Source organism: Numenius arquata, chromosome 14 (assembly GCF_964106895.1).
Source record: "Numenius arquata chromosome 14, bNumArq3.hap1.1, whole genome shotgun sequence".
In the NCBI taxonomy this organism is placed as follows: domain Eukaryota; kingdom Metazoa; phylum Chordata; class Aves; order Charadriiformes; family Scolopacidae; genus Numenius; species Numenius arquata.
This window is the reverse complement of record NC_133589.1, coordinates 13,219,710-13,238,991: the sequence shown is the minus strand read 5'-3', so window position 1 is coordinate 13,238,991 and position 19,282 is coordinate 13,219,710. Positions and strand designations below refer to the sequence as shown.

Here is a 19,282-nt window from a genome sequence, read left to right as displayed (position 1 = left end):
GGGGCCAAACAACAAAGCAGAGCAGTGAGCTGAGAGAGGTTAAAAATAAACCCAAAATAAGGAAGTTATTTTAAATTCAGATCTCTTCATTCATCTCATTTACCATGTGCTCCCACACAGTTCTGTCAGTGCAAGTGAGGAGGCAAAAGGGAGGCGCAGAGGTCAAAAAAACCTGCTCTAGAAGATAGCTCTTCTCTGTAGCAGTGTTAGAGTGAACTAGACACAAACGGTTCTCCTGCCTCCCAGAAGCATAGGAACATCATCTCATATAATGAAGTCTGGTGCCCAGACCAAAATGCAGGATCTTCCCTGCAGCCTGTGCTCAGTTTTGGGTTGGACTCCTCTTTCTTGCAGGCACTATCCTCAGCTGCACTGCTGCACACCACAGCCACCCGGCACCGCACCAGTTCAGAGACACTCCTTGGATGAGGGAGATGTTCCATGCCTCTGACTCCCAAGAAATTTGAGAAATCTAGCACAAGCACCTAGCTGCGAGTGGGCTTCCACTACACTAATTTAAGCAAAAGGTAAGCAACAATAATAATCTTGAATAAAACAGGCCCTGAAGATGTGCTCCGTGTTAATGAATTCGGTGCTACTAATATAACCTTACTAGCAAAAGCATGTGTTTACACATTTGGACACATAAGGCATTAGGAAGGCTCCCATGGTTTATGTTCACACCTGGATTATGCTGTACTTCAAGCAATCAACTACTTCTCTTGGATTTGACTTCAGTTTTGTTCTTCAAAGGTGCCACAAAGTATCTAAATTTTGATTCATCTTCATTATTAGTTTGCAATATGGATTTATACAAACGCTTCTGGGGCATGCATAATTTGTAAGACAACCAACAGATAAACATACCGAAGGGAACCACTTGAGGCACGGTCTCCCCCTGCATTAAATGTTAACACCTCTTGGTTCATTATATCGAAGGCTGCTGGAAGGTCTTAAAAAATTAGTTAGAATGTTTCGTTAATCCAGGAAGAGAGGTCACTGACCAATAAATCTGAAGCGTTTTTAGCCCAAGTTTAAAAGTCTGAAGACAGATGCTGCGGTTTCACACACGTCTCTTCAGCGGCCGTGCCCAGGCGCCCAGTCCCCAGGCTCATCCACAGCCCTGCACCCTGCCCTCCCCAGAGCCAGCTCAGCGCCTCGCTCAGCTGCAGGGGCTGGGGAAAAACCCACCGGTTCCACCACATCTCCAGCAAAGCAGAGGGGACAGAACAAAATCATGGCTGAACGGGGCTGCTCATGAATGGGCAACGGACACAGGTGAAATGAAATCAATTTTTGTGCAACTTTTTAATTATTTTTCCCCTTTAATCTTGTGCTTCTGTCAAGAAGAAGAGAGGGTTTCCCCAGCAGAGCTCGACAAAACAGCTCTCCCTCCTTCAGAGGGAAACCCCAAGAATCCTTTCCATTAAGGACCCTCTCCCTCCCACACCAACCCTCTCCTACGTCGGACGATACACTCCGGGGGGGGGCACAGGTTGTAAACCACAGCACGAGCCCAATGAACAAAACAGGTTAAAAAAAAAAAAACAAACCCACAAGACAAATCTGCTGAGAACAAGAAAATACCTTAAATCAATATGAAGCTGAAGCAATACATTTGAAAAAACAAAAACTTATTATCAAATCCTGTGGTTAAACTTTTAGAATAAACTACTTAAAAAAAATAATTAGTAAGTTTTGCTTTCTGGCAGATTTTGGGTTGATTTTACTGCTGCTTATTTTTAATTCCTCAACTGTAAGGACACTTTAAAAAGGAAAAAAGAAATAAAACCTCCCAAAATTATGCTTATGGTTACTACCTTCATGACACAAGAGAAAGATTGCAAGACATTATACTAGTTTTAAGGGTACTGGATTTTTTTTGAGCAGGGTTGAAGTCCAAGAAGTATCTGAAACAGTCAGACTGAAAGAGAGGAGGTAAAAACCACACAGGAAGAATGAGAAGAGGGAAAGGAAAGCAGAAGAAAATTGTGAAACACCACTGCTGTAATTGCCACTAATAGCAAGGAGGGTTTCGCATGTAGCTTGTGACCCACTGTTCAATTCGTCTCATTCACAGACACGTATGAGTTACCTGTGTTCAAACTTCTAATAGTATCTACTGTTCTCCAGAAATTAAGTTCACCCCTCAATATTATTAAGCAACTAACGCTTAACCAGGTGAAAAACTCTTTAGAAGAGGTCAGTTCCTTGCTACTCCCAGTGACGAAGGAATTCTAACTATCCTTAGCTTGATTTAATGAACAATAAAAGAGGGTTCACACAGCCTTTGCTTAAGCTGATTTCCTTTTAAAAGAAAGTACATCTCACATTGTCTTGGGACTTGAAGCCTGTAAACCCGTGCAACAGCATCTGAGCGTCTACCCAGCTCTAACATCTGCAACAGAAGCAAACCAACCATTTCTCTAAATGGAATAGTTAAGGCGTGCTGGGAAGGCAAACTTGTGTCTAAAAATTTTTACCTGATTATGGTTACCAGAAACATTCTAGTGACAGGTAACCGAGGCGTATTTCATGACTATTAAACAGCAACAGCAAAGAGTCAGCTGCAGCAGGAGAGCTGCCTGGCTTTGCAAGATGGAAGGGAGATGCAAGTTCTTCCCCATCTCCAAATGAAGTATCTATGTTCTTGAAAAAAAACCTGAAGATTATGCAGAAACCACCATGCCCCAGACTAGGATTGCCAACTCTGCCTTGACTGCCCAAAACAAACAGTATTTTTACATGGGGAGGAAGGGGGCCAAGGGGTGGGGGGGAAGACGCTGATCACTCCCCAAACACTTTTTAATGTCTTCAGTCTTTTCCAGTAATCAGAGGCTATCAAGATAAAAAAAATGCAACAGGTTGCTGTCCAAAAACTGTATAATGCTAAACAAGCGCAATTCAACGCAGACACTCCTCCGGTCACACAGGGGCTGGGACAGCCTGGTAGGACCAGATCTGTGATGGTCCTTATCACCACTGATGGATTAAATAGTGATGCATGATAATACAGATCCCAGATGCAAGGCACCCAACCTTTCCGATCTTAACACCTACAAACCAGAACGTTCGTATCACTACAAGCCACAGCCCCCTGCTGCTGCCACCACCATGTCCAGTGCAGTGGAAGAAATGCAGAACACGTGCAAGTTTAAAACGCCTACCCAAAAGTCCTCATCCTCTACCAAGAGATAAGGGCTAAATGCACAGGTGAGCAACGTGAGGGGGTGGCAGGCCTGCCCCATGCCTGTGCAGGGCAGCTGGGGGGTTTCCCCAGCCCACAGAGCATCCCCAAGCCGCTGGTGGGTCCCAAGGGACAGCTGGCTCAGGCAACCACGCACGAGATGCCCACGAGTGCAGACAGATCACCCCATGGCCTAGACTCGAAACTGTAGTCCGCAATTTATCCACTACTTTCATGGCTCGGAAGCAAGTTTTACACCAAAAATTTCTTATCTAGTCACAGAGTAATGTGTTGATCTTATACAGGGAAGTCTGTTTCATTTCTTTAAAATGTAATTTCACTTCTCTTAAATAATGTTTATATGTATCAACTCATTAACTTACTTACTACAAATGTAGAGTCTGTACATTTTTAATTCACAAATTAGCTGTTTTATGAAACAACTTTACACCACTAACCCCTGCCTGATCTATTTAACAGTAAGAATATTAACCCATGAAGATGAATTTGCAATTTAAACCTTCACCAAGTTTTAATAGATGTTTCCACCCTCATACTTTTACCAGAATCTCCATCTAAGTTCTGCCAAACAGCATCAGTGATGTTAGAAAATAACACACCAAAACATATGGGAAGGAAAATCTCTGTTGTGGAAACACACAACCATTCTTCTTAAACACAGCCCAACAGAAATTCATCCAATTGTTGTATAACATCACATTTAGAGTCCTAAAACAAAATTTTCCTTAGATCTTTACAAAACCACACACACACAGCTGGAGATGCCATATTTTTTAAGAACATCCTTACAGTTGCACCTTGTGAAATCAGCAGATGATCAAGCTTAGAGCTATGGTGAACACCAGTGATACTCCTACACATCCTTCCCTATTTACACTAGGAAAAGGGAAATTATGAAAAATGACCTTAAGAATGTTCACAGATTTCTGCATTTAAATCAAGTTCTACTGGAGTGCATTCAGTCCCCTAAAATATCAAATAGAAAGCTCCATGTTCTGTTTTCCAGCACTTCTATGATGTTTCATATCAAAGAGGTATGAATATTAAAAAAACAGGTCATCACCTCTTCCAGACTGCAAAACACTGCAGTGCTGCTAAAAAAAAAAAAAAATATATATATATATATATGTATTTTGAACTTTCTTCTCATAGGACATTCCAGCTCACTCTCTACATCATCTTCCTCTGGCTTGCAATATGCTTTGGAGTGCAAGTTGAGGTGCTGGTTCCAATGCGGAAAACCCCAAGATGTTCAGGACGTGTTGAAGACCGTCTATCTCCTCACAGCAGCATATACACAAGAATAAGCTGAGGTACTAGTGTTTTCTCTTCCCCAATTTAAATAGAATGCTCCTGGCACACCTTCTCTGGGTGGTATCACTCTGGAGCTCACATTACTGCTGCAGTCAGGGAGAAATCCAGGTTTGCAAACACTGAACATCCTGCTCTACCAAGATGTTTGATGCTACAAAGCGTGGTGATTTTGTTTAAATCTTCACTATTAAATGAGTCAAGAATAAGTTATTTTGGTAATATTTTAAAAAGCTGCCAAACAGCAATTAAAAACACAAACTGAGATATGCTATGCCGATTACATCACAGAATTTTAGTTTTATCAAAATTTACCATTAGGCTTAATCTCCATATTTTTAAGAGATATGCACATGCTGTTACGCTGAACAATCAAGCTGTGCTATTCCAGATGAATATTAAATCCAATATAAAACAGTCTTCAAATGTGTTTTTATATTCTGAAGAGAATCCCAAAGATTCCTCAGCACTGTGGTAAAAAACTAACACTGTCTTGCCCAAACTGCAAATACTTAGTACAGCTTCAGTATTTTCAAAATCTGTCCACTAATTTCCAGCAGCTTAATTATTTCTAGTTGACAAAATCTCAGCCCTCTAGGGAAACTAGGCAAATACAAGTCAGAATAAAACACTATTTCCAGGCTGACCATTCTTCATTTTGCTGGCAAGTCATTCAGACTCCATTCAATGTTTCTAAACTTACAGAGCTTGTTTTTCTACACTCAGTAAGCCAAGCCGAAAAAAAAAAAAATGGTTTACCAGAAATATTAAAATGTGTTCAGTCTAAGCCTGCAACAATATGCACAGATACATTATACTACAGCCGTTGCCACTGATTAGGTGCACTTTTACTCTTTGTATCAAATGTATCAAATTAAAACGCTAAAATCATCAGAGTAAAATATTATCTTAAGTTACCAATTAAAAAAAAGTTTCAGAAAACACCACCACGTATTTAATAACTTAACAAATAAGACAGCCAGTCTCCAGCCCCCATTCTACTTGCCAGGACACTTTATAACAACTGTTAATCCTGTCGCTGCTAATGGCAAACTAGCACACAGCAGATTTTATATATATTAATATACATATGTATTTGAGGGGGAAAAGCACACTTGCTATGGATTACTAATGCCTTTTATTGCAAGCCACACAGTATTTTACACTTTCACAATCAACGTTCTACAGCCACAAGAGACAAAGTTAAATTAAAGCAACTGATCTGAGACACCTCAAAGGAAAAGCTAAAGCAAACAATGCCCTATTTTAAATTTATTATCATTTAAGAAAAATTGGATGCTTCACAAGCTCTAAACCAGTTCATTTTCACCCTTACCCCAAATATCGAATGATGTCATGCAAGATGTACTGGTTAAACTGGTTTAACTGCTAAAGGCTAGATGCACTGTTTAGATTTTCTTGTGATAAATTATTCTGCAGCAATGAAACTGATTCAGTTAGCCTCAAACAACTGTCTCCACCTGCTTTTTTAAATTTTGGGCTTATATTTCTTTTATACACACAACTTGCTACATAGTATAGCTACCTAGTAATGACAGGGAGCAGATTTCACTTCTCTTCTGAATTCAGTGAATAGCATGGAACAACTGGAGTGGAGTAAGGAAGTCTGATACATATAGCTCATCCTGAATAGCATGCTAACTATATTTCCCTCTGAATTTTACACACATTTTCCACTATTCCACCATTTCCACTTCTCTTTCACAGAAAGTCTACTAAATCTGACGACCTGTTGAGGACCTAGCTCATGAAGAATGCACAGAAGAAACTCTAGACCCAGCCAGCACTCTTCCAAAGTCACCGATGCTGCTTTCTCGGTTGGCATGAAGCGTTGAGCCGAGAACGATGCAATGCACATCTTTACCCAAGGCCAAGCATGCTGTTTCGCAGAGGTATTAAACATTATCATTACTGGGAATAAGAGGCCAGGCCTGGTTCTTCACTCTAGGTATAACCTCAGAATTAATTTAATTTTCTTCTTGTCTGCTGCATCGGCTTTTTTTATCTCCCCTCACTTGAGCATCATTTATTCCATGGAAAAATGTCAAGGCTGGAGATAGGAAGGGGCAGGAAGAACATATAAACAGGCAGACACCCACAGTCCTATGATGAATTTAGTCTGCATATTCTCATCACTTTTATCATGAAGCAATACAGAAGACAGTGAAGGAGCTCAGGGAAAAAGGCCTTCAGGAGAAAGGCATGGAAACAGGCAAAAAAAAGAAATGAACACAGTATTATGTATTCAAATGATATTAAATTGCCAGGAATTAAGAATACTAATGAGGAAAAAATATGAGAGGGAAGTAAGCATTCAGAAAGACAGGCAAAAAAGAATTAGTTACGTACTTGAGACCAGTATCACACAGTGGGTCAGAAATCTAGTAAATTCTGCCAGTAGTGAGCAAACCAGGACTGAACAGGAAGCAACACAAACCGTCAATTGCATGGAAACTGCAGGAAAGTGCAATTTCCAACTTTTCACATACATACACACAGACACGTCAGTATTCTTTTTTTCTTGTTCTTTGTAAACACATTCCACAATTTCACCTGGAATGCAAATCTCAACTTTAAATTGCCCTAGCTAGGGAAAAACTTCAAAGATGGCATTGCCTGAGAGGCTGCAGAGCTGACACAAGGAGAACATGAGTGTGCAACCTGAACCACCAGTCACTGTGTGTTCAGGGACTGTGACACTGGCTTGATACGCTTGTGCTGGCTTATTTCAGAAGAGAAACTTCCATAATGCAAAGCAAACGTTCGTAAGGAACTATGGGCAGAGGCTGAACCTACAAAAAAGCAGATTCAAACTATAAACAGGGGAAATGTACAGTTATTAAGCTGTAAGACTTTCCAGGAAAGAACTTAATGAAATATGTAACTCTAGATTTGTATTAAGTCAAGTTCTTTGAAGTTCAGACACATTTGTGAAAAGACGTTACAGAGGAAGTATATATAAAGTATCGGGACTTGGATTCAATTACACTTTATAGAGCAACTCACTAGCAACTAACAGCCCTAATTCTTGCATGATAAAGCAACCCCCACACCCTACTTACAGCACAGAAAAGCTATTATTTTTTTTCCACTAAATTTATTTAGCATACAAATAAACTCTTCAGAATTTCTACAGGATAATTTACTAATCACCACCCCAAACTGTTAATATATCTAAAACTTAGGCACCAACGGTTCATGTGCACACTCCCACTCTGTTCCAGCCCAAAGGCAGCCAGAATCACATGCTTTTATGCAGCAATGGATGAGGAGCGCACACAAAATCCGGGACAAGTGACGACCTTTGGCCAGATAACTGCCAGAATCGGTGCCATCTCAAGGAGCCCTTCTTGTTCCTTTCCGCCCCAATGCCAAATCTTCACCACATTCATACAACACTAAATGGGGCTGCAGGCTAAACCAAACAAAAAACCTGAACTACACTTTAAAATGCCACCTTTTATTTTTAAATTTTGATCACTTTACAGTCTCAGGCAGGTGCACTAGTCCAATCACTGGCGTGGCACATGAAATGAAAAGGAGCAGCAGCAAAGGCTGTGCTTGTCCAACGGCACCCCGAGCCAGGGAAGCGGCTGCCTTCAGCCGAGGGATGCAACCTCTTCTGGCAGTTCTCACAAATTTAAAGTTTCTCTGTCCACATACCACTACTGCCAAGCCTCAGTAAGGCTACAGCTGATTACAAACAACATCCACAGGTAACAGACAGCTAAATAAGACGGTGATTTGTAACATTAGAGCATTCTAGTTAAAGTATTGCAGTAAGTGAGCCTGCATCACACCTGGTCCCGCTGAGCAGGTACCTGCCCCTTGTCAAGGCTGTCATTGCTTCTTTCCTTCATGACGCAGACATTCGGTACTTTTTCTTCCTAAAGGAAATGTCTTCCTCCCTCCTGAAGTCCAATAGCCCTGTCTAGTACTGCTTCCATTTACTCAAAGCATCCACAAGGTCGTCAAGGAAGAGTGAATTAGTCATAAGGGAAAGGAGAAAAACAGGAACATGACAGCAGACACTCAAAATACCGTATCTGATTTAATCCTAAAGTTTAATCCCACACTTATATTACTACATCCGAAATGGTTATTTCACTCATCAAAAAATTGTTCATCTAGCATAGCTGTACACAGAATAAGTGAACCTCCACATAATTCAAAATCAAGATGTGCAATTTTCCACTGCGCATTCTTCACATACCTCCTAAATCTAACATGATCACTCACTGAAGAATGGCATCCGACACTGTTCTGTGCACGTTAAAATTAAGCTAACTACAGGTTATTAAATATTTTCCTCACTGCTTGAAATCACCTCTCTCAAGAAAGCACAAACACCCATACATTAAGATGATGAACGTTGTTTTACCCATTAAATGAATATATACCCATGATGTCAACTTTTAATACAAGTTAGCAATAATCTGATCTCTGCAATCTTGTAAACTTACCACATTTCTTAAGAAAAATCAAGTATTCCAAAAAAGCCTCCAAAGGCTAAACTTTTTTGGTTTTGCATAAATGGACAGTTCTGTAAACTCTGACAAATTAGCATGATCATAACATCACCCGGAATCAGCTGTGTGCAGTCTAATAGATCTCAAATAGATTTTTGAGATAACACTGTATTCTCAGTTCACTATGTTGATATATGCAGAGACTCTTTCCTCACCCATCCAATGGAAGTGGCCACCACCGTAAGATTTCCACAACCATCAAAGGGACTTATGCATGCATTTTGCACTCCTGTACCCCCACTGTCAGAGGGGATGCGATCCAGAGAAGTCAGGACACCTTATACTGCATAAAAATGTTCAGCTTTTCACAGCATGCCCAGATTGGTAGAGCATCAAGCCCACAAAAATCAAAATAAAAACATTAAATACAGTCAATATTCTAAAGGACTTGAAAAGGACATTGAGAAAAAGCAGATTGCTAAAGGCTATCAAACAATCTGCTGGAAAACAAAACCTACAAGACATTAATATTTGGATGCATACAAACAAATATGAGGTATATTTTAAATCACCTCCATTTACGTATTCGTCACACAGTATATAAACACCAGTTTGGAGGTTCTTCTAAAGCAAACCCAAAAACAGTTGCTCCAATAGCAAGTAAGTTTTAGCTATTATTTTATGAAATAGAGATTTACGTTTAAGAAAGCAAGGCTTTATGTAATGACCTTCTAATCTTGAAATGTAATCTCACAGTCACTGTGACAAACTTCCACTAAAACACCTTTGCTCCTCCTGATTTCAATGGCTATTATTTAGCTGAAACGTACATTTGCTAAGTCGATTATCACGTTTCCAAGTAAAATATCTTCTGTTGCTGAATATTTATGTCACTGTTGATTAAAACGGTCCTATAACAGAAGTGGCGTCTTCACAGCCAGGCATTCTAAACGATATTTAGGTAGTTGGTGTTTTTGACCTCCAAGTCAAATACCATCGCTACGAGCTGCGTACTGTGGCTGCCCTTCCTTAGGGAACAAAATCCCGTCGCACATTTGCCCAAAATAATTTTGCATCGTTGAATTCAGACGGAAGCTGTTGTTCAAAGGGGAGGGGGGACGGCGTGTAAAAATAACAACACGATGCAAAAGAAAACGCTAAAGGCACCGCCGGCGACCACACCGGACGGGAGCAGGGCACAAGCCTGAAAATGTAGTGCCTCCTTTATGGAACCAGCGCAACTGCATGACGGTGCAGGATCCGGGCCGCGGGCTGTGCAGGGCTACACATGGCCAGCGCAGCCCGCCGACCCCGCGCTAGGCCCGCCCGGCAGCCGTTTCTGTAAATAACCCTCCGAGGAGGGTTAATTAAAAATGGCGAGCAGCGTGGCCGCCTGCATACAATGAGCGGCCGGGCCGGGCCGCGCCGCCCCGCACGGCCCCGGGCAGGGCAGGGCTGGAGCCCACCGCCCGCCCCGCGGCGGCTGCGGGGGACGCGGGCGGCGGGCCGGGCTAGGCCCCGCAGCCCACCCTGCGGCGAGCGGGGGCCGGGCAGCCCTCGGGACGGCCGCCCCCCCCTCCTCTTCCCCCAAGACCACCAAACCCTCCTCCGGTACCACAACTACTTCCAGACCGAGCCTCCCCCCCCTCACCTCCCGCTGCCCGCCAGGCCGAAGGTCCGGGCTCACGGCCGGACGCCTGGCCCCGGGGCGGCGGGTCCCCCCCTTTTGTAGCCGCGCTTCCCCCGCACCCTCCCCCCTCCCGCCATGCAAATTCCTGCGGAGCCCCCCCGGGCCGCCTCCCCCAGCCCCGCACTACTCCTCACCGCCCCAACTTTCCCCGGCGTTCCGTTCCCCCCCCCCCCCACCCCGCTCCCGCCGAAGCCCCGCCGGGCAGCCGGGAGGGCCGACCCCGGCTGCCGGGGCTGGCCGCGGCCGAGCACCGGACTGCGATCGGCGGCCGTCCCTGCTCGCAGGGGAGGGGAAGGCCGGGCGCGTGTTTACCGCGGAGGGAGGACGGGAGGTGGCCGAGGGGGACGCGGCGGAGCCCCGGGAGCCGGCGGCCGGGCAGGAGGGGGCGCGGGGGGAAACTCTCCTCGGAGTTGAGGGCGCGGGGCCCGGCCTTACCTTCCATCTCCATGTCCTCGGGCTCGCTCAGCTGCTGCTCCCCGGGCTTCTGGTGCTGCTGCTGCTGCTGATGGTGGTTCATGTCGGGCTGGGGCTGGGGTTCGGGCTCGGCGGCGGCGGCCTGGGCCTTTCCCGCTGGGGGCTGCAGGCCTGTGTCGGGAGGGGAAGGGGCGGAGGAGCGGCGGGGCCTGGGCAGCGGCCGGGAGTGGGCACCCGCCTCGGGGGGCTGCGGCTGGGCTCCGGCGGGCAGGGAGCGGGCAGCCGGCGGAGGCAGCGAGACGCGCACGTATTTGCTCGCTATTCGCCCAATCTCGGCGGCGGCACCCGGGTCGGGGGGAAAGGGGTGGGGAGGAGGGACCGGCCGGGGGTGGCGGCTTCCCCCGGGGTGGCCGGAGGGGAGGGGACCGGGAGGAGGGGAAGGGGGGGGGGGGGACGGGAGACCAGGAGTCAGGGCCCGGCGGCGGCGGCGCCCGGCGCTTCCCCCTCCCCCGGCGAGGTGTCCCCGGCGCTGCGAAGTCGGGGAGGCGCCGCGGGGCCCCTCCTCTGCCCTCCCGCCCCCCCCAGCGCCCCGGCAGAGCCGCTGGCCGACGCCCGGCTCGCTGCTCCCGGCCCGCCGGCCGCCCCCGTTGCCTGTGCCCCGGCGCGCTGCTGCCGCTCGGCCGCCGCCAGCGCTCTCTGTCTCAAAATGGCGGCTGCGGTAAACGCCGTGAAATGTCACATCCGCATGAGGGGCAGCCCAGCGAGCCGGGGAAGGGGGAGGCAGCGCCGCGGCCGCCCCGGGAACAGCAGCCGCCGCTGCCGCCGCCGCCGCCACAGGAGGCCGGAGGGGCGGGGCCAGAGGGGCCGGGCCCGGGCTCCCCGCAGGCCGCAGCTGCCACCTGCGCCGCAGCCGCCGAGGGTCCCCGCGCGGTGGCCGCTGCCCGAGGCTCCGGGCCCCTCCCGGCCGCTGCGGCGGAGACCCGCTCCTCCTCCTCCTGCCGGCCCGGCCCGGTGCGGCGGCCCCGGCTCCGCCTGACGGCCGCCCTGGCGGGCGCTCGGGCCCGTCCGCCCCGCCGCCCCCCGCGCCCCACCGACGCCGCGCGCCCCCTGGCGGCCGAGGGCGGCGCCCCCCGCAGCCGGGGCCTGCTGAGGGCTGGGCACCGGGAGCCTTCCACGGCCACCACGGGCGCGTTTAGCCCCTTGCCCGTTGGCCCGCCAGTGTGTGGCTGGGTGTGGGGCTCATGGCCGGCCCAGGGCCTTGCAGGGAGCCGGGGCACAGTTGGGCAGGGAGCACTCGCAGCGGCTGGGTGCGAGGTGGGCCCTGCTTGGGATCACCCCGTCCCCCGTCAGGGAACCCTGCTGCCCCGCGTCCCTGGGCCATCGCGCTTGTATGGCATGGACAAGCAGGTAACGGACGTGTTTGTATGACATGGAAAGAGAGAAATCTGCTGTAAACAGGGCTGTTCCTTGCCTGGATGCCACTGTTTGTCATATGCCTTGTATGGAGGAGGTGGTCCCTCCCAGGGAAGGGTCCCATCTGTTTTCCTCTGTTAGAAGGGGTGCGGGTGAATAAATACCACCTGGCTGGCCCACTCTGGGGTTAGAGCAATGAAGGGAGCAACTTCACTTAGGGATGAAAGAGGAGGTGGAAGGCTGTGGAGAGCTGCTTTAAACAGCCCAGTATTTACTTCACGGTCCTGGAAAGCCCAGGCAGCAGGATAGTCTCTGAAGGTGATAGGACGAGGGGTAATGGCTTCAAACTGGAAGAGGGTAGATTTAGATTACGTATCAGGAGGAAATTTTTCATTGTGAGGGTGGTGAGGCACTGGAACAGGTTGCCCAGGGAAGTTGTGGATGCCCCATCCCTGGAGGTGTTCAAGGCCAGGTTGGATGGGGCTTTGAGCAACCTGGTCTGGTGGGAGGTGTCCCTGCCCATGGCAGGGTGGTTGGAACTAGATGATCTTTAAGGTTCCTTCCAACCCGAACCATTCTATGATTCTATAAGGGAAGAGCTCAGGACATGCAAAATCGGGCCTCCTGAAGGGACCGAAACGCACCCGAGCAGGCAATGCTGGTCTGACTGCAAGTGGATAAGTGAACAGGTTTATTTATTTTTCTAGTTGATAAACCGAACAAATCAAAACCAATCTAGGGGACAAGTCCAGCCTGTGTGGGCTCCAGCTGGCCCCTTCTCAGCAACAGGGGAGGCTGCAGGGGTGGGCAGGAAAAGAAAATAGTTTACAAATCTGAAGCACCACCTTAAGTTGTAAGACTTCAGGGCTAGAAAGAGGGAAAATAAGGGAAGTCGAGGATATTAGTGGAAAGATCAGGTTTTAAAAACAGTTAATTTGATAGTTTGCCTTCCAAAAAGTACATTCTGTCTTTTCCTGTTGTTCCTCTCAATTCTCGAAAGCTGTTTAAACAAAAAACTATTTACAAACCTGAAAAAGGTTTGTTGCCATTGACATGACAAATCTGCTAAATCTGGGGCTACAATATCTCAGCAAAAAAGGGGGATTAGGTCAGCGATTTGGACAGAGATTGATGCACATATCTTTAATTTCTTAGGATCCTAAACTTTGAATTCGCCACTGCCAGTCTTCCCTATAATTACCTCCCAGAACAATTGCTCTTTCCTAATGACTTCCATTCCAACCTCCTAAATCATACACGGGTTTAAACTCATCCCTCCGTCCTCCCTCCACAAGTGATCCCCAATACAGGATGAACCAGTATGTCAGAAGAAGGTGGCTACGGTTTATTACCTGATTCTTCAACCATGGGCATTGGGTTTGTGGGCATGGATCAACTGAGGAAAACAATTTCACTACTGCAAAGAACGAGTCCCTGGAGTTAACCATAAGCTGATGTTATCATAGGTGTTAAAAACATTCTTTTATATACAGAAAGTTCTCTGAGCTTCAGTTCATTTTAAGGTAGCTAATTTTCCAAAATTGTTGAATTTTTCTACTGTTTTAGAGGAGCAGAAGTTGGGCAAAATTCATCTGTACAAATCCTTTGCTGTGGAAATGGTGGTATGGAAGGGAGAGGCAGGAATTTTCCTGTAGGTGACTGGACACAGGAACAATGTATCAGCGGTTTGTGAAGACGGCATATTGCAATCAAGTACTTGATTGTATATTCATAATTTGAGTGAACTTCATCTTTTCAGAGTCCAACTATAATATGGACTAAAGTACCTTATAATGTTTTGAAAAGACATGTGAAAATGCATCATTTATATAGTGTGAAAATAGCTGTGAGTAAAAAAAGAATCCATTGAGAATTCAGGCACTTGTATTTAAGAGGGAATAAATTTTAAGTATGTGTATTTAATAATCTCAAATGCATTTCTGAAATAATTAAATAGTAGCCATTTTTTACCATCAGCCAATGATTGTAGCATTGTGATTTGATAGTTTCTAGACAGGAAATAAAAATCTTATTAATTGCCAAGCCTAGGGTGAAGTCTAGATCTCAACATATGCTAACGTTTTATCCCAACTACATGAAGAATGCTTCTGCTGAATGTTTCTGGCCCATTGCCTCTCCCTCCTGAAACTTTCTGCCCTTCACCTTTCTCCAGTACAAGACGGTCATCTTTTGTATAACCACCTGGCTGTATCATTGCTGCCGGCATTTCACCCAGCCTCTACTCCAGCACTGATATCCAATTGCTTATTTATCCAACTGTTCCATAAATGCCTTCTATTTTCTTAATAAATCTGTTTCTGCGCTGCACACCCCATCCTCCACAGCCACATCCCTCTGCAAGTGATTCCCATCTACTGTAGCTCTGATGGCAAATTCCTTGTGCAGAAGAGATGGGCAAATCCCTGGCAAGGGTTACTGATATTTAAAAAAAATAAAAATAAAGATCATGAGCGGGAACATGATGAATACAGTCTATGTATCCATTCCTATCGCTTTTATTCTTGTCCTTCCTTTTCCACTCCTTCCTTTCATTTCCTACACCCACTTATTGAATCTTGGCTAAATTTAGGCCTCTGTCCTGTCAACTAATCCAGTCCTCTTGGCCCTTTTGCCCACACAAAGCACTGGGGAATCTGGTGAAGCTGCACCTGAGCAAAGGATTTCATCCTCCAGGTCACAGTCGTAGATTTGTAGGTGCAGGAGATCCCTCTCTGCTGCTCTTGGGGTCAATAGGGCTGTCGGACCAGCTGCAGCCTCCCGGCATTCTCTCCACATTAGTCATCGTCATGAGAGATGAAGTTAAAAAGGTGCTATCATCTTTAAAATGCCATTGAAGAAATGGGCTTGCTTTTGTGAGGCTGACCTGCTCCCCAGCCTCCCTGAAATTTAAAAATAAATCCAACTCAGGCTGTTTATTTTTAAAACATTCACAAGCCAGTGTTCATCTGCCTGTGTGCCAGGCTGAGCCTTTAGGAACCAGAGCGAGCCTTGTGTCTGCACAGCGTTTCTGCCCTCTGGGTGAGAGATCACGGCCATGGTGGAGCCGGCGAGCTCACCCTGCCCTGCTGCTGCTCCTGAAGGCCTCTGCCCTGGAATACACCCCATCTTCAGCAGGGCCTGAAAACTATTTGAGGGAACCACGGAAAACTGGGCTGAAGGAAAGGAGGAGGATGCTTAGTCCATCTTCTGCCCCACAGCAGAATCTGCTGGACCAGGAGTGTTTCTGCCAGTCTTGCTTATTTCCTCCCTGCTTCTTGGCTGCTTCAGGAAATCTGGCTTCCCACTTGGTTCCATTTGCTGCCCTGGCTTCAGCTTCAGAGATGTCTTGTCCTGGTCAGTCTCTACACTTACGTCCAGCACCACTTATGGTGCTACATAATGCATGCAGGTGGCCGTGTCTATAATTAAGGAAATTTATAGCCATGTAATCACAGAAGGGCAATTACACCAGCACACACCCTTAATATAGATGCACTCAACCAGCAAAACTGGGGTTACCACTTGTGCAGCTTACTCTACTGTGCTTCTGGATGAATACACAGTAATGCAAACGTGTCCCCGTGCCAGCACCGTGCTTCCTCAAGACACTGAGTTTGCACTCATGGCACCATACCCGCAGTTACACAGGCTGCTTTCCCTGCTCAGGCAGCCTCTTCTGGCCTCTCACAGCTTTTCTCCTTTGTCCTGTATCCATGATCAGGGACACTTGGCATTACAGTGATAAAAGTAGTTAAAATATTCTTATTGTTGCCAGAAGCTCTCTGTTCCCTTGTTGATGGTCCTTCTGATGCTTTGCCCCATTGTTAGTGCTGCCCGACTTGCTTTGTACCTAAAGAGTGAAAGGTGGATCCCAGGAGACCTTATTTAGGGAGCCAAAGAATCAAATCCGATGTCCCAGGCGCTCTAAGTTAATGCAATCGCAAATCAGAGACCTTCCAGCTGAACCAGGCCATCAGCTGCTCTTGTGAAAAGCACTTTTAAGCTGAGTGTGGGGAAGAAAATAATCACGAACCTCCTGCAGTGCATGAGACAGGAACGCAACAGGCAAAAGGCAGAAAATGTTGTTAAAGGCACAAAATCAGATGGGAAAACTAGACAATTTGTTTGGCTGCAATGTATGTATTTAACTGTAACAACTTGTTGCACAAATAGTGGGTTGGATGGAGTTTCATGTACTGTAAATGTATTTTCCACTTTTTCTAACCCTCAACATACTGCAATAACTCCCAACTTTCATGGCTTTTCTTTCCACAAAGTGACAAATAGCTCCAAATAACAGATAGGTATACTCGCAACAGCTCTTTTTAAAATGAATATATTTTTAGTGGAAGAAAGGGGTTGCCTGTAAGAAAACTGATGCCTCCCATGTGGCGTGCATTGTTTGCTGAAGCGCCTCCAGCTGCAGAGGTTCTCAAAATGCTTGTAATGTGGTGTTTGAATAATCTATATGTGCCCTCCTCTGTAAGGGAGGTGAGGTGTTTAAGATCCCCATATTTACAAACAGGCAGCCCAGGATGAAGTGACTTGTTGTGCATCACGGGTCATACAGCAGCTCACTCGCTGTCGGTGCCACAATGTGAACTGTGTATATGTCAAAGAAGTGAGTTGTGTGCTCTGGCCACCCCCGTATCACGTCTGCAGTTACATATGCAGATATCAGCAGCGTGTGCCCTGACAGGCAACGCATGTGCAGCCTCGTAGCCCATGTGCACGTTGCTGTTCTGGGACTGGAGACATCCAAGGAAAGGTGGCACAGAGTATTGGGATGAAAATCAGGTGAATTCTGGCGTGGCCTAGCAATTGATCACCCTGCTGCAGGTTTCCTGTTGTTTAAGTCTCTTGACTTTTGACATCAAAAGCGAGGATCACCTGTAACATGTTTGTCACTTGTCTATTCAGCTGTGGAAGATACCAGAGAATTTCTGTGCCCCCTGCCCAGAGAGCTCTCAAAGACAACAGGAACAGAAACTTTCTGGTTAAGGTACCTTAACTGTCTGCACATCAAATCCCCACTTGGATACTGAGTTTAGCTTCTGTGCACCATGAAGCTGATGGCAGCACATGCATCTGCCTGAGACCTACAGAGCCATCTGTCCCATGCCATTTCCTTACCTCCTTACTCTACCTTCTTCATCAGACCTGCCACCACAAATCCTTTCTTTCTTTCAAGAGTCCACATTAATGACTACCTCCTCTCTGCCACTGATTCTTCTTCACCCTGCTCTTTGCTTTTATTCTGACAGCGCAGGGGCAGCATAAGCATAAGTGATGCTATGGCTACATTGAATATTTATCTATCACATTAGAACAATCTCTCGTATGCTAAGGCATAGATTTGATTTCTTTTTAATGTGGTATTTACAATCTGGCAGAGCTCAGTACAAATGTAGGAACTGATCCTGCAATTCAATCAGCCCAGGCAAACCCAATGAAGTCAGCGGAGTCTGCATGGATGGATCAGATTCCGGTACTGGGGATTGTTCTTGTAAACTGTTTAACAAGCAAACCTCACAAAATCTTTAGTCACAAAATCGCTAAATAAAACACAGCCACTGAGATCTGCAGTTGGCATTTTTACTTCGAATGAATGTTACACCATTGACTGAATTAATCCATTTGTGGATTTGTGGCAGAGAAAAGATCCTAGAGACGGAATAAATTAAAAGAAGTAAAACTAATAACAGAAAGAAACTTTTTAAAGATGAACTTGGGAAGATACACCTTTTGCTTTGAAGTGAATAAAACTAGGTCCTAGAAGACATGACTCTATCACTTCCAAATGAGAGCCCTGATCCTGCAGGGAGCTCTGTGCAGACAGATCCAAGAACCACTGCAGTGTCCTTCAGTGCCTTGAGTTTTGATTTCAGGTCAGAAATTCCCAGTAAAATGGAAAAAAGTCCCGTCATCCCCCCCTTCTTTTTTTTTTTGAGTGTGTGTGTGTGAAAGGAATATCAGAATTATGAAGCTTCATTGTTCCTCTAAGAAACTACTGAAGTGAAAGTCCTTTGGCTTTTGATAAAGACGTGACTGCTGCCAGAGCTAAGTTGTCTCCTAAGTGTTATTAGGAATTTGAGTTCAGTAGGAGGAAGCAGGAGTTTGATTAGAAACCCCTGCCCTCTGACTGTTCAGATGCAAGCCCTGTTTTCATTGTCATCCTCCTGCTTTTCCTATGCTGTCTGCCAGCTAGCAAAGCTGGAGAGGTCAAAGTGCGAGCAAGCCAAAAAACCCAGGACAGAATAAAATAAGGTATCTTTAGCCTTTTGTCATAAAATCCATAAGAAACAAATGAGATTGGGGGGGGGCAGGTTTCCTCCTCTATAAGATACTTTAGAGAGGCATATGTGCAGAGGAATGATTGCTACAGATATCTGAGCAGAGACTGATAATTAATTGCTAGAAAACTGCTCCTATATGTGGGGTCTGAGGAGGAGGAGTTTCTCACCACAGCAATGCCAGAATTGTGCAGAATGTTGCAGAGGGGGAAGATACCAATTAGAGAAATAGAAAGAGCAGGGTTGGGAGCACAGAGATAAACATCTGGAAGGCTCCCTGGGGCAATTGCATTTGAAGACTTAAAAATAGGAAGGATGAATTTAACTGGGATCCTGAAATGGAACTGAAACTGGTGGAATTGTTTGCGGGTGGAATCACATAATTGCACTTCTTCCTATTATCAGTGGTAGTTTACATTCGGAGGAGTTTAGGAAGCTGGACTTTTAAAGAACATAGGAGAAC

At 46.1% G+C, this 19,282-nt stretch overlaps 1 protein-coding gene across 1 annotated transcript in view; it reads right to left on the bottom strand.

The window, feature by feature from the left end:
- Positions 1-11,296, bottom strand: part of USP7 (ubiquitin specific peptidase 7) — a 72,910-nt gene extending 61,614 nt beyond the window's left edge. Inside the window, exon 1 of the mRNA XM_074158620.1 lies at positions 11,135-11,296. Coding sequence (XP_074014721.1) covers positions 11,135-11,216 — 82 coding nt within the window. The 5' untranslated portion in view covers positions 11,217-11,296. The remainder of the gene's footprint in view (positions 1-11,134) is intronic.
- Between the last annotated feature and the right edge of the window lie 7,986 nt (positions 11,297-19,282).